We start from the raw sequence: 27,869 nt of genomic DNA on the forward strand, positions 1-27,869 counted from the left end.
AAGCAAAGGGTAATAATCAACTAATAATGTTTTAAGAGAAAGGGAAGATCCCAATAGGAACCCACAGGCTTGGTAGTAAGCTCGAACTGTGACATCAATGAATGGGTTAATAGCTCTCAAATTAAAATCCCAGATGATGCCAAATAAAAAGGGAGAAGAAAACTCAAAAGGGAGAGAACCATTTATTAGCCAGATTCTGTGACCAAGGAGAAATAAATATCTGGAATTAGAATCCACATGTGCGGGATTTTCATGGATGAATATGCTCCTAAAAGCTACAAAATACATTTTTGCTAATCATAGCTAAAGGATTCATAAGAAAGCGAAAACCTTGTTATAATGTAAGAAATTCATCTTCCCACCAGGGAAAAAAATATGTATTCTAGGTTTTTATTTTTACATAGCACTTTTTCTTAAAGCAAGACAAACCACAGGTTTAAAACTGAGCCAGCATTAAAAAAAAAAAAAAAAAAAAGAGCATGGTAGTCCGAAATCAACTCATTAAAGAAAATGTACAATAATCAACATGTACTTTTTAGCCAAATAACTGAGCTAGAGTAACAATTTATCTTTTAAGTATCTGAAAGAATATCAACACTAAAGAGGAAAAGGAATATTTCTTTTTTAACCTAAATACAATTGCCAATGAAATGTGTAAATATTTTGTTTGGCATATACATTTTCTTTAAAAATTTACAAGCAACCTATTAGAAACAGAATCAAATATGCCAAAAGAAAATTTGTAAAGACCTAAAATCATTTGAGTCATTTAAAACCAGCTTGGTCAGAACATTTAAACACCCTGCGTCCCAGGGCTACTTATAAGATGATGATTATAATTACTATGTCATCATTATTATGCTAAGTTTAATTATTATTATTATACATTTTCCATGTATTGAAATACAGTACATGGGTTTTGTTTTTGTTTTTGTTCTTGCAATAAAGGTGGGTGAGCACTACTCCTATTCCTTGTTTCCTGGAGGTCAATAAGTAACCTCATTTGTAAGGTGACAGGACAAGGGAAGAGCAGAGCATTATGGGACAGAGAAATGGGGACTGACTCACAGTAACTCATGATCACAGGCCTCGTTAACATTGGGCTCTGCCTAACCCAGTGAGTTCACCAGCTACAGACACAAAATAATCCCTACTGAGAATTATAGCTGTATACAGCAAAGCACCTATGTGTGGTTTCAATGTCAGAATTCCAGGCCAGAACAGGCCAGTGCCCCAGAGACCCAAATGGAGGTTCTGAGAGCTTACGTAGGCCCTCTATATACAGTGAAATGGGCCAAACTGCAGGAAAGAGTCCATAGAGAGCAAAGCTCAGCATCCTGGAAAAGTCATAATTAAGAGCCAGAGAGTCCACTAGAATCCACAGGGACTGAGAAGAGAGAGGGTCCCCGCAGTGAGTATGAATGGGAGGTATTAGGGCAAAGGCAAGTTGGTTGAGAATTTACGGTAGGAAGTGGAGTCTGCAGAGATTTTCTAAGACACCCGACAGGCTATTATAAGTAACCAAAACCTTAAAAGTGGTTTGGGAAGGAGCTGGTGCAGTCAAGCCAAAAGAAAGCCAAATAATAACACTGATAAACCAACCATTATCTGTTATAGCATGGCCCAAATCACATGGTTCATTGATATGAATCCAAACTTTATTTTAGACATGAATTTCCACTTTTTAAGCAAAAATGTTTGGGGCGCCTGGGTGGCTCAGTTGGTTAAACGACTGCCTTCGGCTCAGGTCATGATCCTGGAGTCCCGGGATCGAGTCCCACATCAGGCTCCCTGCTCAGCAGGGAGTCTGCTTCTCCCTCTGACCCTTTTCCCTCTCGTGCTCTCTATCTCTCATTCTCTCTCTCTCTAATAAATAAATTTTAAAAATTAAAAAAAATTAAATGTGCCTTAAGCAAAAATGTTTATGAGTAATTAAATATAGAACAAAAATCAATTAATTCAGCCTTTACTTCCTTTCTTTGCCCATGCAAACTCTGAATGGAGCACCGGTAGACAATAAACTCACTACAGTCAAAGAGAGAAGGAAAAACAAAAGGCTTTGGTAATAATCTATAAACTACCATTTGACCCTGGAAAAATAAGAATTAGAAGAAATGCAAAAATTCCTATTCCAGCAATAGCAAGGTAAGGTCATATTTCTGGGACACAGTATAAGGAACTCCTGAAAATATACCCATTTCTTCCACTTGTTTTGGTTTTTTTTCTCCTACACCCCCAACCCTCTCTCTCCCTCTCTCTCTCTCGACCTCTCTCTCTCTCTCTCTGTCTTACACATACACACAAACACATAGATTGTGTGCCCTCTATGAAAGAAGATAAGCAAGAAGGCCCATTTCTGTATTTCTGGAGCATTGGCTTTCTTATATAATCCACCCAAACTTCCCATCCATAATAAACCACATGAGCCATGATATCAGTAAATGGGCCCAGGAAGGTCACAGGCCCACTCCAAGAACCACAAAAGGCTCTAGAATTACCCTCATACACAAGAACTTGCTGGTTGGAGAGGTGATCAGAGATTTTTAAGTCTAGAATAGGACAGAAAAAGCATAACGATAGCCCATGAGCATATGTGTTTAGGGCTACCTCCCCATGCTTCTCAGTAATTAAACTTGATTATAGCCAACAGCTCCCATCATAATTATCACAAGCCCATAGCAAGAGCATCTCATCAGGAAGCTATTTATAACCTGGAAGCTTTGTCTTCTTTCTCCCCATGGTCGCTCTTCACTTTGTAGGGCAGATAACAGACACTCCAGACCCAAGGAAGCACAGAGTCCACATATCATTGTGGAGGGGAGGGAGATGGAGTGGACACCTCCCGAAAAGGTGCTGGCCAGTCAAGAACAGCAGTGGTGTGATGGAAGCCACATGTCTCATCCCACCTGGCTCAGGGCTAGCCTAACACACAATGACCCGAATAGGGGCAGTCAATGCAGACACACTGAACATGGCCTGCGAGGCAGGGAATCTGTTCAGAAAAGCCACAAGAGATCTACAGCCGATGAAAGCTAACACCACTCTCTTCCTGAACAGGATTAATTTTTTAAAAAAGTAATAACAGCCCACTTTTTTTTTTTTTGAGTGTTTAACTATGTACCAGGCCAGGTCCCATTTTAAATGCATCCCACACATTAATTCATAACTAGCCCACAGTGATCCCAGTGTTAACAGAGGTGGGATGGGGCACAGAAAGGTCATAGAACCTGCCACAGTTTCCCCACTGGCCCTGACAGTACTGGGATTCGAACCCTGCTCTAGTAGCCACTCTTTTAACCGTAAGATTCAACTGCCCTGAATATGCTAGCTTCTGGATCTATGCCACAGTTGGTCCAGGAGAAATCAGAGAGTGTAGAGACTCTCTGTCTCAGACATACATCTCTCTGTATCTCTAATCAGAGAGTATTTGAGACTCTCTAATTCCAACCCATCAATTTACAAACTTAAAAACTGAAGACCCTGAGATGTTGAGGGACTTGCCAGAGGTCACAAAGCTCACAGATCACCTTAAACCATCCAAAACAGATGGTGCTAAATAAATAGTCAAACTAGATTGTAAGTTCTTAGGGGGTCAGGACCCACTTCTTAGGGTTAGTTTTAGAAATACAGTATACAGTATGGTGATTAACATAACATAATAAAATAAAATTTAAAAACACAAAACAAAAAAAGATTTAAAAAAAATACAGTATACAGTATATTAGCCACTCCCCTGTGCCACTGCTCCAATCCCTAGTCAAGCTTTCGAAAATCACAGATTAGATTAGAAGTTTTCTGGTGTGATCACATTACATCATTTTACAGAAAAGGGAGCTGAGGTCCTGAAAGATTACATGATTTGGTCAAAGTCATGTCAGTAATTACAGTGGAGTTTGTGTCAAATTACAAATTAGCTCTCTGTATATGATTTAGCACTCCTACAAAACAAGATGACCCAGAAGGTCCAAGTCCTAAATTAGTCATCCCCAAAGTGATATGAAATGTCACATAAGTGAATAAATAAGTGTCCCATGAGAATCCACATAAGGGTCTCTCCCTGACAACAATGGCTCTAGAAACTAAAAGGAAAGAAAGGGTGAATAAAAGAGAACAATGCACACCCAAAAAACTGAACCCAGAGATTAGGAGGAAGACTACCCATCACCATTCCTTTCTTGCATTAGCCACCATTGCCCTCCATCAATCCTAAGTAAAGAAATTAAAACTAATTTCTTTGAGAGTTTCACAAGATTGAAGTACCTAGAGAAATTTTTGAGACCAGCAAAACCGAATTTCAAAATAACTATTCTAAGATTTATATTTGTATTTTTTTAAAGGTTTATTTATTTAAGGGTGCCTGGGTGGCTCAGTCAGTTAAGCATCTGCCTTCAGCTCAGGTCATGATCCCAGGGTCCTGGGATTGAGCCCCACATCGGGCTCCCACTCAGCGGGGAGCCTGCTTCTCCCTCTCCCTCTGCCTGCCGCTCCCTCTGCTTGTGCTCTCTCTCTCCCTCACACATAAATATTATAAATAAATAAATAATATTTACCTGAGAGAGAGAATGCACACGAGTGGGGGAAGGGCAGAGGGAGAAAATCCTCAAGCGGACTCCCCACGAACACAGAGCCCCTAGCGGGGCTCAATCCCACAACCCATGAGATCATAACCTGAGCCAAAACCAAGAGTCGGATGCCTAACCAGCTGAGCCACCCAGGTGCCCCTAAGATTTATATTTGTATTTTTAAGTAAGTCTTTCCCATGGGAAAATTTTCAGATTTATCTCAGGAAAATATTTGCATCTTGTTAAAAGTTGCTGCTGCCCTTCACCTAAAAGGAAAGTCATCAAAATTCAGTTCAAATCAGCAAAGTTTCCCCTTCCAGCTGAACTCCAACAGCATATTTTAAGACAAAATACTGGCAAATAGCTTTCACCCAATAATACAAAGATACTTTGCAAATGAGGATTGTTGGTCCATCTTTATACACTGATCAGAAGATTTATTCAGATTTATATCCATATGAGATTTATGGTCAGAAAGCCTAAGGTCTCAAATTCACTACATACGGTCTTGCTCACTTAAATTTCTCCCCTCTTCTTACAAAAAAAAAGGAAAAAAATGCTTAAAATTTCTATTTCCTTCATAAGAATTCAAGACCAAAAAAATAAGAAAACACCTGACAAAACCAAATCCCATTATTATTACTATTATTAAAGTATTATAGCTAAGAAGTCCCACATGCTAGACAGTCAAGAACTGTACAATTCAATTTCAAACAGTTGCAAATTATGTAATTTCATCATGCTGAAAATATTAATTACATAAATACGCTCTTTTGAGAAAGAGTAACCTTCACCTGCCTTTCTAGCTTATATTAGGTAACAGGGATTAGCATTTCTGCAGGGTGACAGTTTCACAAGCAATCATAAATCCCAGGAGGGGAAGTAGACTCTGCATTTACCATCAGGTAACACACAGCTGCCTGAAAAGGAGCAAAAGGAATGCCTGACTTTGACTCAGTCACATGGAGCATGTGACTATTGATCTCGGGGTCTTCAGTTCGAACCCCACATCGGGGGTAGAGTTTGCTCTAAAAAAAATTTTTTTAGGGGTGCCTGGATGGCTCAGTCAGTTGAGCGTCTGATTCTTGGTTTCGGTTCAGGTCATAATCTCAGGTCCTGGGATCGAGCCCCCAGGTGGGCTCCCCACTCAGCGGGGAGTCTGCTTCCCCTCTCTCCTCCCTCTGCCCTTCCCCCCACACTTGTGTGCACACGCACTCTCTCTCTCAAATAAATAAAATCTAAAAAATAAATAAATAATTTTTTTTTTTAAGGCTTGCCTGATTTCCCACAGGATGGCTGTCACATGGTGGTATCAGTCAAGCCACAGGGGGTGGAGGAAGGGCTCAAGAAACTAGCTTCTATGGCTCAAGGAAAAGCAGAACAAACTACAACTTCCCTCCGGACCTGAGTACAAAGTTCCAGAACAAGACCATATCAAGCCAGGCTGAGAAGACACAGAACTGGAGAACTTAAGAGGTGATAAGATCCAAAGAAACTGGGCTCCTAGGTGGCTCAGTCAGTTAAATGTCTGCCTTCTTCTCAGGTCATGATCTCACAGTCATGGGATCTCAGAGCTGGGGGATCTCCGAGTCATGGGATCGAGTCCCAAATCAGGCTCCCTGTTCAGGGGAATCTGCTCCTCCCTCTCCCTCTGTGTGCTCTTTTGGGTAAATAAATAAAATCTTAAAAAAAAAAAAAAAGAATCTAAGAAACCACTAGCCTTACCTCCTCACCTCCTTTAGAGATAATAAAATTAAGACACTCAGCCAAAATCACAATAGAAGTTTATAAACTTTTCTGTCCCCTCCTCTCTCCACAATGTTGATGCTTAGAGTTCAGGCTTTGGATGATGACCTTGGGTGCTGGTTTTGTCACTTCTGAGATGACCTTGAGTGTCCTGTTTAATCCAAATTTCCTCATGTATAAAATGTATATAAATATATATATATAATATATAAATATATAAAATATAAAAGTAGCTACCAATTTTGACAAGGTAACCAAGACTGCACAATAGGGAAAGGAGACCATGTTCAACAAATGATACTGGGAAACTGGATAGACCCAGACTTTACACCATATGCAAAAATTAACCCAAATCAAAGACCTACACGTAAGGCCTGAAATTATTAAATGCCTAAAAGAAAACATAGGCCCTGAAACTAATAATACACTATATGTTAACTAAATTGAATTTAAATAAAAAATTTAAAAAAAAAGAAGAAAGAAGAAAATATAGGGAAAAAGATTCCAACACTGGATTTGGTAATGATTTCTTGGATACGACACCAAAAGCACAGGCAATAAAAAACAGACAAATGAAACTATACCAAACCTTAAAACTTCTGCACATGAAAGGAAACAATCAACAGAGTGAAAAACTAACCCATAGAACAGTACAAAATAATTGTAAATCATATATCTGATAAGGGGTAATATCCAGAATATATAAGAAAATTCTGCAAATCAACAATAAAAAATAATCCAATTAAAAAATGGCAAAATATTTAGATATTTCTCCAAAGAAGGTATATAAATGGCCAATAACATATAAAAAGTTCAGTATCACTAACCATTAAGGAAATGCAAACCAAAACTACAATGCGATTATCAACTCACACCCATCAAAATGGCCACTAATCAAAAGAACAGAAGAAAACAAGTGAAAGTGAGTATATACAGAAGTTGAAACCCTCATGCACTCTTGGTGGGAGCATCAAATGATTCAGTCATTATGGAAAACAGAGTGGAGGAACCTCAAAAAATGAAAAATAGAGTTATATGATCCAGCAATCTCATTTCTGGGTATATATCCAAAAGAATTGAAAGCAGAATCTCAAAGAGATATATTCACAGCAGCATTATCCACAATAGCCAAGAAGTGGAAGGAACCCAATGTCCATCAACAGATGAATGGATTAAAAAAAAAAAAAAAGCACATGTATACAATGGAATATTATTCAGCCATAAAAAAAGAACAGGATCTTGCCATTTGCAACAACATGAATGGACCTCAAGGACATTATGCTAAGCAAAACAAGCAAGTCACAAAACAACAAATACTGTGTGATTCTATTCATATGAAGTATCTAAAGTAGCCAAAACAGTTGAAACAGAAAGTAGGAAGGTATTTGCCAAGAATAGGGGAGAATTTTTAATGGATATAGAGATCATTTGCACAACAATGTGAATATACTTGACACTACTAACTTGTACACTTAAAAATGGTTAAGTGCTCAACATCGCTCGGCATCAGGGAAATCCAAATCAAAACCTCAATGAGATACCACCTCACACCCATCAGAATGGCTAAAATTAACAAGTCAGGGAACGACAGATGTTGGCGGGGATGTGGAGAAAGGGGAACCCTCCTACACTGTTGGTGGGAAAGCAAGCTGGTGCAACCCCTCTGGAAAACAGTATGGAGGTTCCTCAAACAGTTGAAATTAGAGCTACCATTCGATCCAGCAATTGCACTACTGGGTATTTACCCCAAAGATACAAATGTAGGGACCCGAAGGGGTACGTGCACCCCAATGTTTATAGCAGCAATGTCCACAATAGCCAAACTGTGGAAAGAGCCAAGATGTCCATCGACAGATGAATGGATAAAGAAGATGTGGTATATATACACAATGGAATATTATGCAGCCATCAAAAGGAATGAGATCTTGCCATTTGCAACGACGTGGATGGAACTGGAGGGTGTTATGCTGAGTGAAATAAGTCAATCAGAGAAAGACATGTATCATATGACCTCACTGGTATGAGGAATTCTTAATCTCAGGAACAAACTGAGGGTTGCTGGAGTGGTCGGGGGTGGGAGGGATGGGGTGGCTGGGTGATAGACATTGGGGAGGGTATGTGCTACGGTGAGCGCTGTGAATTGTGTAAGACTGTTGAATCACAGATCTGTACTTCTGAAACAAATAACGCAACATATTTTAAGAAAAAAGAAAAAGAAGAAGATAGCAGGAGAGGAAGAATGAAGGGGAGTAAGTCAGAGGGGGAGATGAACCAGGAGAGATGATGGACTCTGAAAAACAAACTGAGGTTTCTGGAGGGGAGGAGGGTGGGGGGATGGGTTAGGCTGGTGATGGGTATTGAGGAGGGCACATTCTGCATGGAGCACTGGGTGTTATGAACAAACAATGAATCATGGAACACTACACCAAAACAAATTAGGTAATATATGGTGATTAACATAACAATAAAAAATTTAAAAAAATTTAAAAAAAAATGGTTGATGGTGGGCTTTTTTTTTTCCCTGTGGCCTCTGCTCTGGCGGGAACGCCCCGGCAGAGCTCCAGACACATGCAGAGGGGACAGCGTGGGCTTTGGACAGAGGCAGCCCCAGGATGACTTGAAAGTGGGGCATCCTGGGTCCTCCTAAAGAGAGAAAATTAGTGGCTGGTGAACAGTCTGTATGGCATTCTCAGATGCCTTTACCCGAGTGAGAAACCTGCCTCCATCAGGACCTCCGATGTCTGACAGCCCTATGTGACATCAGGATAGGATATTCCTGTAAATATACTGCAGGATGTGTGGCACTCTACAACACTGACATTTACTGCATGTTGATGTGCCAGAATTGGTAAACTCATTCTACATATCTTAATCCTCTCAACAGGCCTACAAGAGAAAGAGAATGCAGGGCGGAGAGGGAGAGAATCTCAAGCAGGCTCTAGGCCCCTACAGAGCCCGATGCTGGGTCCCATCTCACAACTCTGAGATCTTAACTTCAGTGAAAATCAAGAGTCGGATGCTCAACCGACTGATCCAACCAGGTGCCCCAAAGATTTACTTTATTAAAGGATGGAGTAGAGTAGGGGTTCCCATTTTAGTTTTACATATATAGTAGTACAAGTGCTAAATTAGGGACATAAAGATGTTATAGATACATGTAATAAACAGTTACATAAAAATACAACACAGAAAAGTCATTCCGAGATTATTTCAACAATATATCAAGAATAATCTCCCTAGGGGTGCCTGGGTGGCTCAGTTGTTAAGCCTCTGCCTTCAGCTCAGGTCATGACCCCAGGGTCCTGGGATCTAGCCGTGCATTGGGCTCCTGCTCGGCAGGAGGCTTGCTTCTCCCTCTCCCACTTCCCCCCACCCCCCCAGCTTGTGTTCCCTCTCTCGCTGTCTCTCTCCCTGTCAGGTGAATGGATAAAATCTTTTAAAAAGAGAAAAGAGAATAATCTCCCTACATGCTAAAACAGCATTTGCTAAAACTGCTGAGGGTCAACATTCCTAACCTGTTAAAAATGTCTTACTCCAAAAGGCTGTGTGATGCTTAATGAGGAAACCCTAGAAATGACGCTATTTTTTTTTAAAAAAGAGCTTTTTTTCAAGGTTACTATCAAACATAATTAGGAAAAAAATGGGGAAAGAAGTAAAAATCACTCATAGATGGTAAGTTTACTTGGAAATATGTCTATGGGTGTCCATTGAAGTAACAAGTAATAGGTTTGAAGATAAACTGGAAGGAAAATAAATATGGGAATAATTAGATAGATGTACAGAAGTTACAGATGAGGAAAACATTAAAATACTGACAGACACAAATGAGACCTTAAATGGTAAATCATACCATGTCTAAGAAATTTTAACATAAAGATGAATCTCTCTTTTTTTTTTTAATATTTTATTTATTTGTTTGACAGAGGGGAGGCGAGAAAGGGAACACAAGCAGGGGGAGTGGGAGAGGGAGAGGCGGGCTTCCTGCCACGCAGGGAGCCTGATGCGGAGCTCAATCCTAGGACCCCAGGATCATGACCTGAGCCACCCAGGGGCCCCAAAGATAAATCTCCTAAAGAAAAATGTAAGTTTATAAAAATTCCAATAAAAATAACAGGATTGTTTTTGTAACTACACAAGTTGATTGTAACATTCATATGGAAAAATGAGAATAACCATAATATTGTGAAAAAGTAGAATCATACAGGATAACTAGACCTACCAGATATTAAAATGTTACAAAAAGAGTAAAATGTTGATACTGGCACCTGACTAGCTTACTCAATGAATAGAACAGATAAAAGGAAGTCCAGAAATAGACTCTGCATTAAATTTAGAAAGTACAATAAGAAAGCATGGTTTTTCCTTTAATCGTGTAGTATCCCTTTGCCTTCTGAGTTAAAAAAACAAAATGAAGAGTACTTAAAAGGAATGAATTATGTGACTAGATTTTTAAAATTCTGTATGGAGGGGCACTTGGCTGGCTCCATCAGTAGAGCATGCAACTCGATTTCAGGCTCATGAGTTCAGGCCCCATACTGGGCATAGAGATTACTATTAAAGTATTAAAAAAAGTAAATAGTGCCTGGTGGCTCAGTCATTAAGCGTCTGCCTTCGGCTCAGGTCATGATCCCAAGGTTCTCCCTCTCTCACTCCCCCTGCTTGTGTTCCCTCTATCGCTGTCTCTCTCTCTGTCAAATAAATAAAATCTTTAAAATAAATAAATAGATAGATAGATAAATAAATAATTTAAAAAGTGAAAAAAAAAAAAAAAGGTTGATGGTGGGGCACCTGGGTAGCTCAGTCAGTTAAGCATCTGCCTTCGGCTCAGGTCCTGATCCCAGGGTCCTGGGATCGAGCCCCGTGTCAGGCTCCCTGCTCAGCAAGGCAGTCTGCTTCTCCCTCTCCCTCTGCCCCTCCCCCTGCTTGTGCCTTCTCTCTCTCTCAAATAAATAAATAAAATCTTAAAAAAAAAATTTTTTAAATGTTGATGGTAAATTTAGTCTTACGTGTTTTTTATCACAATAGAAAAGAAGAAAAGTAGCTGCTCCATAAAGTTGTTCTGAGAATAAAATAAGATGATAAAGCATTTAGCACAGTGCCTGGTATATCTTAAACACTCACATTTCACTTAGCACAGTGCCTGGTGTATATTAAACACTCACTTTTCACTTAGCACAAGATTCATCCATATTGTAGATGAACGTGTCAGGATTTCCCTTCCTTTTAAAGCCAAATAATATCCTATTGTATGCATATACCACTTTTTGTTTATCGATTCATGTGTTGATAGACACTTGGATTGCTCCCTCTTCCTGGCCATAGTGAATGATGCTGCTATGAACATGGGTGTGCAAACATCTCTTTGAGACCCAGCTTTCAATTCTTTTGGATATATATATACACACCTGGATGTGGGGCTGTTGGGTTATCCAGTAGTTCTATTTTTAATTTCTGGAGGAGTTGCCATATTGTTTCACATAGAACAAATCCTTTAATCCTGAAGTCCAGGCTTCCTCACCTGTCAAATGATTATCTTTACAAATGGGGTTAAATGAGAGGATCTCCAGGACACATACTGACTTGACTATAGAGAGAACTTGGCCAGCCAGTCCAGCTTGTGCCCTTTTCTGTCTGATCACCCTTTGCAGTGGAAAAACTTCTGATCCTCATTCTTCAAAACCATTTCCAATATACTCAGATCTTACATTTATCTATTATCAAACTCCCAATTCGCTACCAAGTTTTCTAGATTGTTTAGAAAGAAAAAAGCAGAGCCAAGTACATGTTTGCTTTTCCCCCACCTAGGGGGTCTCATAAGGTGAGCTCACCTGAGCTTGCACAGCTCATAGACATACCTCTGACATGCAGAGTTCCACCAACACAGAGGAATCCATCAGCACAGAGCCTTCAGGGTGGAGAAGAGAGTAAAGAAAGTGGTGCTTCCTTTGGTTAATATCAAAATGAACACCATTTGTCTAAGGTCACTTTCTCTTACTAAACTCAGCAGTGATCACAATGTCACACGACTGTGGAATTCAAAACAGTAGCCACAGCTTATGAAATACCCAAAACTGACATCGTGCTTTCACAAATGAGGAAGAGATGGTAGGGTTCTTCTTGATGAAGTAGAACTTCAGCCAGCAGCTGGTCTGGACCCCAGGGGTTCCACGCCCAAGCCCAGACAGCAACTTCCCACCTGTGAAAAGAATCACAGATCTGTGGTCTTTAGACCCCTGCTGTTCCAAACACGGTCCTCAGACCTCAGACCTCACCTGGGAGGGTATTAGAAATGCAGAATTCCAGGCCCCACTCCAGACTTACAGAAGCAAAATCTGCATTTGGAAAAAAAAACCCTGGTGATTCACACAGTATTAAAGTTTCAGAAGGGCTGTTTCAGACTGCATGCATAACAGACTTCATTGCACTGGGAGGGGAGAGATCGATAAAATCATGTTTCAAAACTGTAGCATAAATATGACTAAAAAGGCTGTTCTCTTTGCAGGTGGGCTGAATTGATCAAGGTGCGCTCAACTGTCTTTTTCATAGCGATGCAGTAAACCCTTTTGCTTGCCAGTTAGAATCTTTGAAGTTTGTTTCTCAACATCTTAGACTGACTAGTTTGTCTTAGAGGACACAAGTTACCACCACGCAGCTGGTACAAATTCAGTAATTGCTGAGGGTAGAGAAGACATACCTGTTCTGACACAGATTAACTGCCCCGGGTATATGCTGAGACTCACTGACATCCCAACATGACACAGCCACAGGCCATAGATGCCACGTGGTTCTTACTCTCTGCCCTGCATCCATTCTGCTTATTTCTCCAGGTGTCTTGGATCATTTCGTCAAATCCCTCAATCATCATTCTCCCTCCTATTAGCTTTCAGGGGAGATAATTATTTTTTTTTATTTATTCATGATTTGTACACAGTCTACTTCCCAGAAGGATTTTATGAGGCTTACAAAGATGAACACATTGTAAACAAGACAAGTAAAATTAAAGGAGAATAAAAAATGAGTTAAAAGTCTTAGAATATATATTCCACATGATGTGACTTTTCCTGGCTCCCACCATGCCCCAATACTGTTCCTCCCCAGGAAAGCAGAGGAAGATTAATGTGATGGATGACTTTTACAATAAACTGGGATGTTCAGCTCAACTCCTCCCCTTTGCCTCTTGGGATGGAGTATGCACACAGGGAGTAAAAATTCTGCCCTGCTCCCTCTCGGCATAAAGTCTTAACCCAAGCTGCTCCCAGCCCTGGCCCCACCCCACGTGGGGAGACCCAGAGCTGCTGCACTGTTGAGGTCCAGCATTGCCTGTGGCTGGACGAGTAGGTCTGTTTAATAGTGGGATACTTACAAAGTCCATCTGCACAAAGATATGAGCTACATTCTTCAATCTCACTTCTATCAGTTTAAAGAAGTGATACTTTAGCCCCCAGTTTATGCCTTTGACTTCTTTCTCCACAAACTCATAGCTCAAGTGCGGGAAAGAGTACTATTTATTGGGCCCTTTCAAAATCCCAACCAAAAGGTCAGGAAAATTAATGCTATAAGCCGCTAAGGGTAGGTTTTAATACTGGTCAGGGGAAAAAAAGTCCTGAATTTTCTGGCTACTCAGACAGAAAGAAAAACACGACCGGTGGGTGGGCTCCTACAACCAAAAGTCACTCAGCATTCACTCCACCTTCATCTTCCTTGCCTTCCTCTTCCATACAGACCGGAAAACCTAACACCTGCCTCCCCAAAATCATGTTAGCTAGAAGAGGCCAGGAGACTCCATCTGGCCAAGGGGATGTCCTGGAGAGTAAGCAGAGGCTGCCTCCTCCAATTTCTCCCTGTGAGGATCAGGCATGCAGTGCCTCGGCCATAGGAACCATTGCTAAGAAGAGCCGGGCAGGAACAGAGGAAGCTGGCTTGTTGCTCAAGATAAATGAACCCCTAACTTGTCAAAGCCACACATACACTTGGTTACACAGTTTGGGGAACACTGAACTGAAAGATACATACATGTATCTTTCATTATTTTTATTATTATGAATATACTTACATATACAGATGTAGACTGTTCTATAGAACACTGCTAGAAACTGGTCGAGATTTTTCTATACAATAAAAAAAGATGTTGAAGGAGACATGTACTATTGTCTGTGTGGAAACAGAGGCTGGGAGACAGTAAGGGATTTGTCTAAAGTCTCACCCCCAGTCACTGGTAGAGCCAGACAAGATAGGTTGAAGGGCTTTCATACTCAAAAAGAGCAATATATCTCAGAAAGAGCACAAATATATATAGTATATTCATATACTATGAATTCTTGATGAAATAGAACTCAACTGATTTCAAGCTCACTGTACTTTCAAAAGACTGAGGAAATGTCAAAGAAAGAAAAAAGGAGAAGCCACCAGCTATTTATTTTAAGATAACATTACTTCTGAGGATGTCCTTGGACCAGTCCTCGCTCACCAAACGTCCTGCCAGTCTGTGTGGGCAAATGAAGACCCACAGTGGTGAAACTGGGACACCACAGAGCCCCCTCAAACTTCAAAGGAGCTCTTGCTATGTTACACCAGACACAAATATACACTGCATAAATGTTCACATACCAAAGAAAGATTGCCATCAAAGGCTGACATGCAGAAACCGCTGGCAATAAAAGCTTGGATTCTCAGAAAACTCAATTAATCAAAATATAACATTGCTGAAACGCTGATCAAATTTACCCATACAATGTTTCTAAGGAGTGATTTCCTATACAATGTCTTAATTTCCTACACACTGTCTCTTTCCTTTTTCCAACTATAAAAAGATCTGGTTAAGGGTTTTCATACGCAGAAAGAGTAAAATATCTCCCTCCTCACTCTGCCCACTCTTGTAGGATGAGTTTGAATTCCACTTGAACAGAGCAGAGTGCTGCCTCTTACAGTTGGCAGAATGCTTGCACACATGTAATCCCATTTGGTCCTCAAAATATTACAGTGAGGGAAACAAATGTCCTAATCTCCATGTGGAAACAGAGGCTGGGAGACAGTAAGGGATCTGTCTAAAGTCTCACCCCCAGTCACTGGTAGAGCCAGACTAAAATATAGATCTTCTGCCTCCTCATCTTGTGCTCTTTCTAAAGCCCTGTGCCAATCCCGCCCCCTATCTGTGGCGTGAAGTCAGGGCGCACACGCCAGGAAGGTGGAATGGTTGCACCCACACTCCCTGGCCCATCGCCAGCCCATGCCAATTATTACTTCTCCTGAATATCCCTCAATCGGAGTTGTGGTTTTCTATTTTGGAAATGCATCCTTTGTTTTCCCTTTTCCCACCTGGTTAGCCATTCTTTCTCATTTCATTGTTGGTTCATTAATTTCTTGCCCTCAAAGGACCACATTTTCTCTCTCCCCTTGAGATACAATTACAAATCATGGTCTAGTTACTAACCTTGCTTCTGAGTAGTTACAAAGCTTTCTCTACCCTCCAGGTCAACACAAAACCTCTCTCCTTGCAGAAGGAGTTAGGGCATTTAGTGGGTATAAAAGCTGCCGTATCTCATCTATGACCACAGCTCTTCTACAGTTAAAGCTGCCAGAATGTTAACATCAAACATTCAAAAGATTAAGACATACATTTACATTCCATTTCAATGACTTTAATGTTAATTCAGATATTTGTTTGTGCCTACAATTATGAACCTGCTACCTGCTTTTATCTTTTCTTCTATGGTGATAACGCGAAACTAGAAAGACTGACAGATGAAGAAAGGAGTGGAGAGTGAAAAAAGGTAATATAGAACACTTTCGTGGAAAATAACAAAGAGCCTGAACCAGTTATTTATTAGAAAAAATGCCCCACCATAATAGGTTAACAACTCTCACGTTCTAAGAATAACTTAGTAGTCTCTCTCATTTGAATTTATACGGAGGCTACCTATAAAACCTCCTTGAAAAGGTTTAAGAAGGATCTTGTTTTGATTGTGTTTGATAACTGTCGGCCAGTTCTGCACCCTTCTGTACCATTCTCAGAACTGTGCTGAACACGGCACAGCCCGTGATTTCAGTTGGCTCTCAGAGCCTCTTGCCAAAAAAGCATGCAGTGGGGAGGGAAGCTCAAGGGCTCTGGAGTCAGAGATGTGTGGGTTTGAAGCCCTTAAGCAAGTCACTCAAACTCACTGACCTTCAGTTTCCTCATCCTTGAAATAGGGAAAACAATCCCATCTCCTGAGGTCATTGAGAACATGAAATAAAGTAGTACAGGCAAGATTTCTGGTACTCAAACCACTGTAGCTTTTACTGAGGTCCATTTAATATAAAGGAGAATTCTCTTGAGTTTCCCAAAGAATGTGTCCTAAGGCCTTCATCAAAGATTTTTTCAAAAGAGGAGGAGGAGGAAGGAAAAAGCAAATACCATTTGTATAAACTTCTCCCACTTCACACTCCTCCCTTAAATTGCCAGTAGTTTCTTTATTACACTGGAAGCTCTTCAGGCGCTGGGACTCGGTCTCATTTTCAGTCTTCCCAAAAGTAGCACAGTACCCAGGACCTGCTGTGTTTCTTCTCAGTGGGCAACCCCGACTAGAAAAGTTAAATCTCAGGGCTTTCACTAGCGGATGCTCTCCCTTTGTGTATGGCCCTACCTGTGTGTGTGTTTTTTTTTTTAAAGATTTTATTTTATTATTTATTTGAGAGAGAGAGAATGAGAGATAGAGAGCACGAGAGGGAAGAGGGTCAGACGTAGAAGCAGACTCCCCGCTGAGCAGGGAGCCCGATGCGGGACTCGATCCTGGGACTCCAGGATCATGACCTGAGCCGAAGGCAGTCGCTTAACCAACTGAGCCACCCAGGCGCCCCCTACCTGTGTTTTTGATGAAGCAAATTTGTGTGAATGGTATCCAAGAAATGGGGTGGAAGGGAGATCTAAGTTTTCAAAGTAAATGGAGGCAGAGATCAGCAAAAATAAGAATAACAATGAGGATATTTACAGTCAAGTTATCATTCTAAAGATCACTTATTATTTTCAAAGGGAGAAATGCATGTTTACAATGGGAAGACCTAGCAATCACCCACTCAACCAAGTGATTAAACTTAACATCACTAACAAATGGCCAGATGTGTGTAACGTAAAACACAGAGCATTACCTTGAAGTAGTCTGACCAAAAATGTTTGTCTGAATCTATTCAAACCTTTAGACTGAACTTGCAGGATACAAGAAATATAGGGGATGGAGGACAAGGTGAGTGACACCACAAGGAAATAATCAGATAAATCCAGAATGTAGAACATTCTGCAAATCAACTAGCCTTGTCCCTTCAAAAAGTCTGTATGATGAAAAAAGAAAAAAAAAAGTTGAGGTACTTTTCTAGATGATAAAACCCCTAAAAAGGTTAGTGGCCAAATGCAATGTCTGAGAATCTTGATTGCCTCCTTCCTGGTTTGAAAAATATATAGTTATCAAAGACGTTGAGGGGACAATCGAAGAAATTTGAATATGGACTGGATGTTTGATGATATTAGGGAACGATTATGAACTTAGCATGTTAAAGTTCCTGTACGTATGTAAAAAATCTTATTTTTGTAAGATACATGCTGAAACCTAGGGATGTCTAGAATTACTTTCGAAGGGCTTAGCCCCCCCCACCCAAAACAATATATTACATACATACATACACACACACAGGTTGATAAAGCAAATATGACAAAATGAACAGTTACTGAGTCTAGGTGGTGGAAATATTGGTGTTCATTGACTGTTTCAAATTTTCTGTATGTTTGAAAATTTCTTGTAATAAATGTTAGAAAACAAGCAGGCAAAGTAACAAGCAAACTAGTGCTCTCTGCCCTGAATGAAAATTTCTTTCTCTTGCATTTAATAATAAAAATAAATTATAAAACTCTTGTCCTGATGCATTTGGGCCAGTAACTGGGGACTACATGGCTCAGACACCCTCTACAATGGATTCTGGGGACAGCAGATGTGCTGAGGAAAGAGCAGAGCCCTCTTAGCAGGGTATCATTTTCACTGTCCTTTGAAACCTCGCCACACCAAAGACGTGAGTGTGTCCTTTCCCACACCAAAGATGGTGTGGCTATCAGCGCATGGCTAATGAAATGATAAGTATAACTGGTATTTGCTTATTTACTATTTTTTATAAAGTACAATCCTTTCTCTTCTTTTAGTTGGACTCCAGTATAGAAAGATAGAAAACCAAAGATCTCATCTAGCATGACTGCTATTCACCCTTTTCAACGGTTCAAATCCATACTTTAAAAGCTCAATTTTGAAGGGGCAGCTAGTACAGGGAGGTGCTGACAACCACACAGATTTCTAGGAACTACATTTTCTTACCTGCCACAATGACTGCCTGGCCTCATATTAGCACCCTCTATTTAACCCAAACACCCCCTGTTCACAGGAGCTGATTCATGCAAGTCAAATCACCAAAGCCAAGAGCCACTTGCTACCAAGTTCATGTACTTAAGGGTCTTCAACCAGCAATAAAAATAGCTTTGGGTTAACTTTACAACTTCTTTTTTTTTTTTAAGATTTTATTTATTTATTTGAGAGAGAGAGAATGAGAGATAGAGAGCACGAGAGGGAAGAGGGTCAGAGGGAGAAGCAGACTCCCTGCTGAGCAGGGAGCCCGATGTGGGACTCGATCCCGGGACTCCAGGATCATGACCTGAGCCGAAGGCAGTCGCCTAACCAACTGAGCCACCCAGGCGCCCTAACTTTACAACTTCTGATCTTGCTTCTGCATAAAGATAACCTAGTCATTTGATATCACTCAAGGTTTGTTTTTTGTTTTATTTTGTTTTGTTTAATGGTGATGCAGGTGATATGAAGAAATACAGGTATGAAGACAGCAAAGCATCTTGTATGTAGTCTGGGTACTCCATTAGCCCTGCTGTAGGGGACAAGAATGAGAAGCAGCAGGAGATGAAAGCAGTAAATAATCCAAGACTTCACTCTACACACCAGGTACTTCTATTCCTTCCTGAACTTTCTAGAAGAACAGCCATTAGAAGATAAACTTGATAAAGTTTTTACAAAGGCAGGCAGCAAGAGGAAGAAGCATGACCCCATGGTTAAAAGTTTGTATTACTTGGGAAAAGAGTGTGAAGTGTGAGTCTGACGATTAGCCCACAGACCTCTCTGCTGTTTGGATTCTCTTCCAAACTAAAACATACCACACTAAGATTAAAACATAAAAACATAAAATAAACTGAAGCTTAATGCTTAAAATATACATGCAATATATATATAACATATATGCTATATATATGTATAGTGAGATATATATGAGATCCTATAGAGTGTGTGTGTGTGTGTGTGTTTGTGTGTGTGTGTGTGTGTGTGTGTGTGTAATCTCCTGGGAAATGTGGAAGTGTTTCCTTTTCACTGGTGAGTTCAAGCTTATTTGAGAAGACAGGAAAGTCTTACCTAGGTACAAGGATGCGTTTTCTTTCTTGACATTGTCATCTAAGTAGGTTGGTCCCAAGGTATAAATAGGTGTGGAACCCATTCCAATGAGAATCTGTGCGCAAATGAATAAAGCCACATAGACCCAATGATTATTTCCTCCTGAATCCTTCAGGCAGGTGGGAGGTTCGGAAGGCGCCGTGGAGTTGCCATTCTGACACAGGCCATCGTTGGAGGCCGAGGCATTCAACTCTTGGATCTGGTAGGGAGGCGAGATGAAGTGAGGTAAAGCAAAGAGGGCAGCCCCAACGGCAATGAAAAGTCCACCCACCGCTAGCCACAGGGGCCTCCGACCCCGGCCGCCAAAGTAGCTGACGAACACCACCACCACCAGGCTCCCAATGTCAAAGCAGCTGACCAGCAGCCCCGACTCGGAACTCTTCAGACTGTAGCGCCTTTCGATGGTGGTGATGACACTGCTCAGGTACCCAGAGACCATTAACGCCTGGATGAAGGTCAGAAAGCACATGCAAACCAGGAAGCAACGGGAATCAGTGAGGACCACATAGAGGCACCTTCTCCCCTGGAGCGTGGCCAAAGTGGAGGACACCGACACGGCTTTGCTGACTTCCACCCTGTGGTTACATTCCATGAGCCCTGCCATCTCCGCCGAAGTGGAAGGAGCGGAGGGACTGGGGGCCAACCCGCTTGGGCCTGGTTTCAACTCCTGACGGCCCAAAGAACCGATGGCGGGCTTGGCTCCTGCACGCGCAGGACTCAGGTCTGGCCGGCAGGAGGCGCTGTTCAGGACCGGTAAACTCTTGGACCGAAAGGTCTCTGGTTCGCACTTCTCTTGGACAGCTCCTACTGTGGCTTGTGCTTCCAGCTGCTCTCCCGCCTGGGGCTGCAGCCCGGTGCCTTCGTCCATGGCTCTTAGAACTCAGATTCGATCGCTGATCGCACTCAGGGACTCCGGCGCTTTTCATCGACCAGCACGAGGGGCCGAAGTCGGGCCCACTCAGTCGTGCCCACCAGGGACCGGGGCTGGGGACGCTGAGCCGCGCAGCAGGGCATCCTCACCAGCAGAGAGGCACCCAGGGCATCCTGACCGCAGATGCGGCCCCGAGGCTCCGCAGCCGCGTGCCCCGGGGGGCAGGGGTCCGCGCGGTCCTGCGATGAGCCCTGCTTGGGGTCCACCTCGGGGCGGTAGCTCGCAGCAGGAGCCTTGCGCGTCCTGGGCGCATCCCCTCCGCCGCCGCCGCTCGGCCCGCCGCCTGGAGCGAGTACGCCCCGTGCCCAGCGTGGGGGCGCTTAGCTCTGTTGCCCGCGCCGCATACCGCCCGGCTGGCTGGGCCAGAGGCGCCCTGTCCTCGCCGCCTCGGCTTGCGACACCCTCGCGCGCAAAGATGCCAACCTGCAAAGCAGAGAGAGGGCGGTCAGCGAAGGGCGGCTGCGGCTGGGGCTGGCGTCCCGGCGCCCCGGGGACCAGCGGGGGGTGACTCGGACGGTCCCATATGGGACCGAGGGACGAGCGAGGAGCGAAACCCCGGAGGAGGAGGCGGCTGCGGGCTGCAGCCTCTAGTGCCCGAACAATAAGCAGCAGGCGGTCGGCAGAGACCCTCCCTCATTGTCTACCGTGGACCTGCCCTCGCCCCGCCCCTTTTGCCTTAAACAGAGCATGTGCTTTTATATGTTAATAATTATCAACTTGGCAGCGCTGACTCAGAGGCAGTGTCTTTTATTCGAGTGAACTAATTGCAACCTTTTGGTACTCCTACTCCATTACTCAAAATAGAAAATGCCCAAAAGAACAAAGGAAAGTTTTTTTGTTTTTGTTTTTGTTTTGGGGTTTGGGGGTTTTTTTGTTGTTGTTTTTCTTTTTTTACAAACACAGTACATTCCTAGTACCGATTTAAAAAAGAAAAAAGAAAAGAAGGGGGTAAAGCTACGTGTGTAGAAATGTGTGTACACACTTGTGCGCAAGCACGTGTGTGCGACTGGATGCGAATCCGTCTGCTTCATCAATTAGAGACACGTATGCAAAGCCCAAAGCAGCCGCAAAAAGGTCAACGTGCTAGCCTCTTTATTCACAACACTAAAAATAACCCCCCAGCCCGAAAGAACTATTCAATTTCAAATACCAGGGGCATTTGAGGCTGCGGCCCACACTAAGTCCCAGCGCGCAGTGTCACGCGAAACCGAAAATCAGTTTGCTTTGCGGAGGGGTGGGGAAGCAACAACCAAACAAAGAGATGCCGGCACGCTGTCACAGAGCTCGCTAGGCGCCCACCGAGCAGTCTTGGCCCCAGCGGGCCGCGGGAGAGGTGTGCAACCGAGCGCACCCCGCGAGCGTGGGCCCGGGGTGCGTGCGCGCGCGCGCACACATACGCACGCACACACATACACACCCGGGAGTATGTGTCAGAACCCCTCGCGCGATCCTGCATCCAGATCGTATTCAGCGAGAGGCGAAAACAGGTGTGTCCCCGGGGTAAGCCCCCGCCCCTAATCTCGCGCACTCCCACTCCTCCCGCCCGGGGTGATGTGCACCAGGTGGGAGACGAGAGCCGGACTTCGCTGCACTGGGTTTCATTTCGCGCTTTTGTGATGCTGCTGAGGGAAGAAAGGAGGAAGGGTAAGGGAGAAAGACGGAGAGGCTGGGCGGCCAGGGCGGTCGCTCCGGCGGCTCCCTCGGCTCTGCGGGGCCAGACCTGCTCCCAGATTCCCGGCCTGCCAGCCGCTCACAGCCCGGGCTTCCCCGCCGCCTCCCTGCCCAGGCGCCTTCCCGGGGAACCCCACGGGCGGCCGCGCGGCGAGCCGGGGAATCCCGGCAAACTCCCTCCGCGCTCCGGGGGCCGCCGAACCGCTGCCTGCGCGGGCACCCACACCGCAGCGCCGGCTCGGAGAGACACACGGTTCCTGGCAGAGAGCTCTCCGGCCCGGCGTGGAGTCCCAGGGACACCCCTGCGCGCGCGCGCGCACACACACACACACACACACACACTCACACACACAAGCACACGCACGCACACACAACCCGCGGGAGGACACCTCGCCGTGCAGCCCGGGCGCTCAAGCCGCCGCTACTCACTCGTGAGTCTGTCGGTCAGAATGTCTGGCTTGAGAGTGGAGCGGCGGGAAGTGAGAACTGTGGAGGTGCGGGAGTAGTTGGGAGCCGCCTGGGGTGGCAGCTTCTGTCCAGCGGCGGAGAAATCAGTGAATGAGACTGTGAGTCAGGCTGAACTCTTACCCCCACCCCGCGCTTGTCACCCAAGCCTCTCCTCTCTAGACACACGCACACAGAGAACGCGCCCGGAGCGGAGCAGCAGAGGGCGCAGGCGCGCGGGCGCCCGCCCAGCCCGGCCCGAAGGCAGCGAGCCGCCCTGCTGCCCTTCACCTGCGCGGTGGGGGAGACGGAGGATCACTGAGGCCCCGAGGGAGCAGGTCTCGGAAAAAGTCAGCTGCTGAGCCAGAGAGCCCACTCGGAATAAAAATAAATAAATAAATAAAAAAGGTTATTTCTGTTCGTTTTTCCGTGCCGTGGGCACTCACAATGTCTAGGTACCAGCGTAGGTTCTGGGGACCAAAGATGAACGGGACAGGGTCCCTGGACAGAGGAAACGTCTGTCTTGTGGAAGAAATACCCCGTAAGTAGCCTAAAACAACAAGATAAGTTCGATACAGGATGCCCCCGGAAAAACCTAATATCCATTAACCTATTCCATCTTCATTTCCAGGCAGAAGGAAAGGCAAGTGCAAGAGCATGGGGCATGGTGCTCCAAGTTAGTAGGTAGAGGAGCCGCAGGGAGATCGCAGGGATGGAGCAGAGGACTGGAGGGCAAGGGTGGCAGAGTGGAAAAGGTCAGCAAGGGCTTCACAGGTTGTGTGCTGTCAGAACTGAAGGGCCAGTGACATTCTGACTTGCTCACCACAAAGCTGTTCTGGCAGTGGTGGGAGAATGGAGGCCCCACTGCAGGCACAGAGGGGAGTTTGGAAGCAATCTCTAGACAGAATGTGATGAGCAGTGGCAAGAACATGGAGAGGAGGCAATCGCTTAAATATACAATGAGAAGGGGGCGCCTGGGTGGCTCAGTCGGTTAAGCATCTGCCTTCGGCTCAGGTCATGATCCCAGGGTCCTGGGATCGAGCCCCACGTTGGGCTCCCTGCTCGGCGGGAAGCCTGCTTCTCCCTCTCCCACTCCCCCTGCTTGTGTTCCCTCTCTCGCTGTGTCTCTCTCTGTCAAATACATAAATAAAATCTTAAAACATATATATATATACACACACACACACAATGAGAAGGTAGAAGTGGCCAGACCTGGAGGCCAGTATAATCTGGAAGATGAGAAAACGGTCCATCGTAAGATGTCTCTCAAGTTTCATTGCTGAGTGACTGGGTGGATGATGCCCAACAAAAGCACAGGAGGAGAAGCATGCTCTTGGGAGAAAAATGGTTCTCCTCTCAGATGGTGTTGATTTTGACAGCCAAGTATACGTGTCCCATAACCTATTCTGATAGATGACATACAGGAAGTTTGGACCAGGGATGTGAATTAAGAGTGATCAGCCCAAAGGTGGCAGCAGGTAGAATAAGGAAGACCAGGCAGACTGAGCAGAGGAAGGCTAATAAGGACAGGGCCCCGGGGGACACCACAGTCAAAGAAAAGGGGGGGGGAGCTAAGAAGGGCGATTAGAAGCAATGGTCAGAGAGGTATGTGAAGAACCAGAGGTCACAGAAACCACAGCAGCAGAAAACTTTAAGGAGTTCTCAGATGCGTGAACAGCTGTGGAGAAGTCAGAAAGGATAACTGAAAAGAGCCCATTAGCTGTAGCAGGTAGGAGGACACTGCTGAACTTTGAGAGAGGGAGATGGTGACCTAATGAAGGAAGGGGATTGCCTTCTACAACTGCCATATCTATGCAGGCCACTGCTGTCATGACAAAGCCACTTAACTGAGCCTTGGCCTTATCCAATGAGAGCACTGGCTGCACTTTACAGACATGACAAGTAGAGTGTAGAGACATTAAGTAAGTTGGGGAGGGTGCACAGCTAGTCTGTGGAACCCGTGTGCTCCTTAAGCTCATGCTCTTGACTCTGACTCTATACTCGCTCTCATAATCATACAGCAGCTTCACTTTTCAGTGCACCTTGTATCTGTTAATCATCTCACTTTAGTCCAACAACTACCACTCACAGTTAATCCTTAGAGAACAAAATCGCCAGCTGACACCAAAGGACGGTTAGTGTGTGTTTGACGTTCGTGTTGAGACAGCAATAATCTCCTGGCAGCTTCCAGATGACCAAACAAACGGGGCAAATATAGCAAATATATTCATTTCCTCATCCCTTGCTACTATCCACTCCTCCTGAGATCTCCATCAAGCCCACTGCTACTTTTCCACAAACAGGCCAAATGACTCCAGCTACCACCCCTGCCTGGATTTTAGTCCCCTACTGTTGGTAAGGTGGGCAAAAATATGCATCACTTCTTGTACCTAAATACTCCTCTGAGCGTATTCTGGAGCCAAACAGATTCGATCTGCCTCCTGTGACATCCTTCTAAGGTCTTTGGCCCATTCTCTCATTTCGGCCCCAGCCCCAGACATCAGTTGTCCTTCAGCAAATTCAGTCTGTTGCACTTGGTGCCAGCAGAGGGTTTCCCTGCTGAAAAGTCAAAGAATCATGTCCCTGGTACATGCTGAGTTTATTCATGGTCAATTACCATAGTTAAACTAGAAACAACTCTAAAAACCTATAGATTTTTTTATTGCCCCAATAGAAAGATCATGATTTATAGACAGAATTTAAAAGGTCCAATTAGCTCTCCATATAGGAAACAAGAAGAAAACATTTAGCAAGAGACATTTCTTTCACTTTCCCTTCCATAGTTAAGTATGACTTTGGAAAAGGCCAGTTGTGTCTCCATCAGCCCTCATCTTCAGATTCACTGAAAGAAATGGATTCAGATCACGGTATTCTGGTATACCCATGGCTCTTTCACATAATATGAATGGGTACAATTGCCTGAACTAGGATGCCTCCCTTGTTAGGTGTATGGGGATAGACGCTGTTCCAATTTCCAGCTTGCTGATGCTTCTTCTAAGTCATTAATCAGTCGAATTTACACATAAGTTGCTCTTTTCCCAACCTTCATATAATAAGAAGGTAGCGTTTGGAATTACCTGTGGCATTCCATGGGCTTAAAATCTGGCTGCACTGGAGAATGGAACAGGGAAAGGAGAAGGGAGCCTTTTATTCACTCCCTTCCCTTCCTCCTTAAAATTTTTTTTTTTAAAGATTTTATTTATTTGAGACAGAATGAGAGAGAGAGAGCACATGAGAGGGGGGAGGGTCAGAGGGAGAAGCAGACTCCCCGCCGAGCAGGGAGCCCGATGTGGGACTCGATCCTGGGACTCCAGGATCATGACCTGAGCCGAAGGCAGTTGCTTAACCAACTGAGCCACCCAGGCTCCCCCTCCTTAAAATTTAAGGCGCACTTTGGAAGTCTCCCAGACACAAGAACTGGAATTTGGTCCAGAATACTTTCTGGGCTAATAAACAGTTGCCAGTTGCTTAAGAAGGGACAAATTGTATGTTTTAGTTAACCTTTTTTTTTAATATTGAAATACAGCTTTATTCACAGACCCTGAAGAGGTATCCAGAATATTAGCCTTTGTGACATATTTAAATTACATCTCTCTTCTTAGGTCAAAAAAGTAATTTATGATATAACTGTTTTCTTCCTATTTTTTTAATTTTTTAACTTAATTTTATTTTTAGTGAGATAGAATTGATATAACATTTTTAAGATGTACAACATAATGGTTTGACATATGTATATATTGTGAAATAATTGCAATGATAAGACCAGTTAACATCCATCACCACACGTGGTTATAAATTTTTTTTTCTCATGATGAGATCTTTTAAGATATACTCTCTTAGCAACTTTCAGATACACAATACAGTATTGTTAACTGTAAGGTTAAAAGGTAAACTCTTAACACAACTTGACATTTATACCCTTCCTTAGAAGTAAATTTCAAGCTGGGTGAAACAGAAGAGGAAACAGATTTGGCCCTGGGGTCCAGTGAATGGAGGCAGTCACTCCAGCCCTATGGTTTGCAAGTGCTAAAGGAGTGTCTGACGGGCACTTGGGTGGCTCAGTTGGTAGAGTGTCTGCCTTCGGCTCCGGTCGTGGTCCCAGACCACAGTCCCATGAACACCTGGACATACTGTCACCCTCTAAAGGAGCCAAGCAATTTCCAGATATTAGCTTCCCTTACAATCTGTAGACAAGTTGGGTCAAGGTCTGAACTAAAGACTAATAAAGGAAAATAAATACAAGGGATAAAATGAAATGAAACTGTGTTAGATATGCTTAACACTCAATGTGCAGTCCCTATATTCTGTTTTTCTTGAATCACAGAGTCTAGAAAGCTAAAAAAACAAACAAAAAACAAAACAAAACACACATTTCCCAGACTCCCTTGCTGATCGGGTTCTGGATAAGAACTGAAGCATTCCTGTGAGTTTTGGAAGGCAGAATGAGTCACGGGCCACATCCTTTTTGGCTGTCTTATGCCAGCAAGCAGGTCATAGAGACATGTTATTTTTCTGCTTCACTATTCAGTTGTCCAAACTCCAGCTTGTGGATGTTGAAAGGGAGTTGCAGCATTGGATCTCCGAATCCAGCCACTGGAGGGTCTCCTGAAGAGAATACACCTAGGAAGGCCTTTGATTTCCACACCCACCTGTTCCTCCCCCACACTGTGGCAGCTGTACGAGTTTGCCTGGTAGAACAGATATATAATGTTCTAAGAGTCATTCCTGGTCACCCAATCTACAGATCATTTATCCAACCCTTCCAGAGATTTTCTAAGCACGTATCTTTCTGTAGTGAATCCCTTTCTGCCAAAAGCCCAGAGTGATTTCCCTGTCCTACATTGGGCCAAGATTAATACAATAGATAGTTGGCTTTTAAATTATGGCTCACTCATCCACAGTTTGAGGTCCCTCTGCCTTGCTCTCAACTTGCCTCTCTAAAGCAGAAGTCTCTTGGGGAGCCTAGGTGGTACAGTCCGTTAGGTGTCCAACTCTTAGTTCCCACTCAGATTGTGGGCTCAGGTTGTGATCTCTGGGTCATGGGATAGA

The 27,869-nt window shown here is 43.7% G+C and overlaps 1 protein-coding gene across 4 annotated transcripts in view; it reads right to left on the minus strand.

Annotated features, from left to right (window-relative positions):
- The window catches only part of SLCO5A1 (solute carrier organic anion transporter family member 5A1), a 300,426-nt gene that overhangs the window by 133,114 nt on the left and 139,443 nt on the right, over positions 1-27,869 (minus strand). For 2 of the 4 annotated variants that reach the window (XR_012378229.1, XM_073892869.1), the window contains exon 3: positions 19,736-21,128. The exons of 1 other annotated variant lie outside the window; for it this stretch is intronic. Coding sequence is in view for 2 of the 3 variants with exons in the window: in XM_073892869.1 (XP_073748970.1) it covers positions 19,736-20,642 (907 nt within the window). In the remaining variant the exon portion in view is untranslated. The remainder of the gene's footprint in view (positions 1-19,735; positions 21,129-27,869) is intronic. One more of the 4 variants, XM_073892870.1, reaches the window with a different exon arrangement.

Source organism: Callorhinus ursinus, unplaced genomic scaffold (genome assembly GCF_003265705.2).
Source record: "Callorhinus ursinus isolate GAN/ISIS: 27379988/994484 unplaced genomic scaffold, GSC_fseal_2.0 scaffold5, whole genome shotgun sequence".
Taxonomy (NCBI): domain Eukaryota; kingdom Metazoa; phylum Chordata; class Mammalia; order Carnivora; family Otariidae; genus Callorhinus; species Callorhinus ursinus.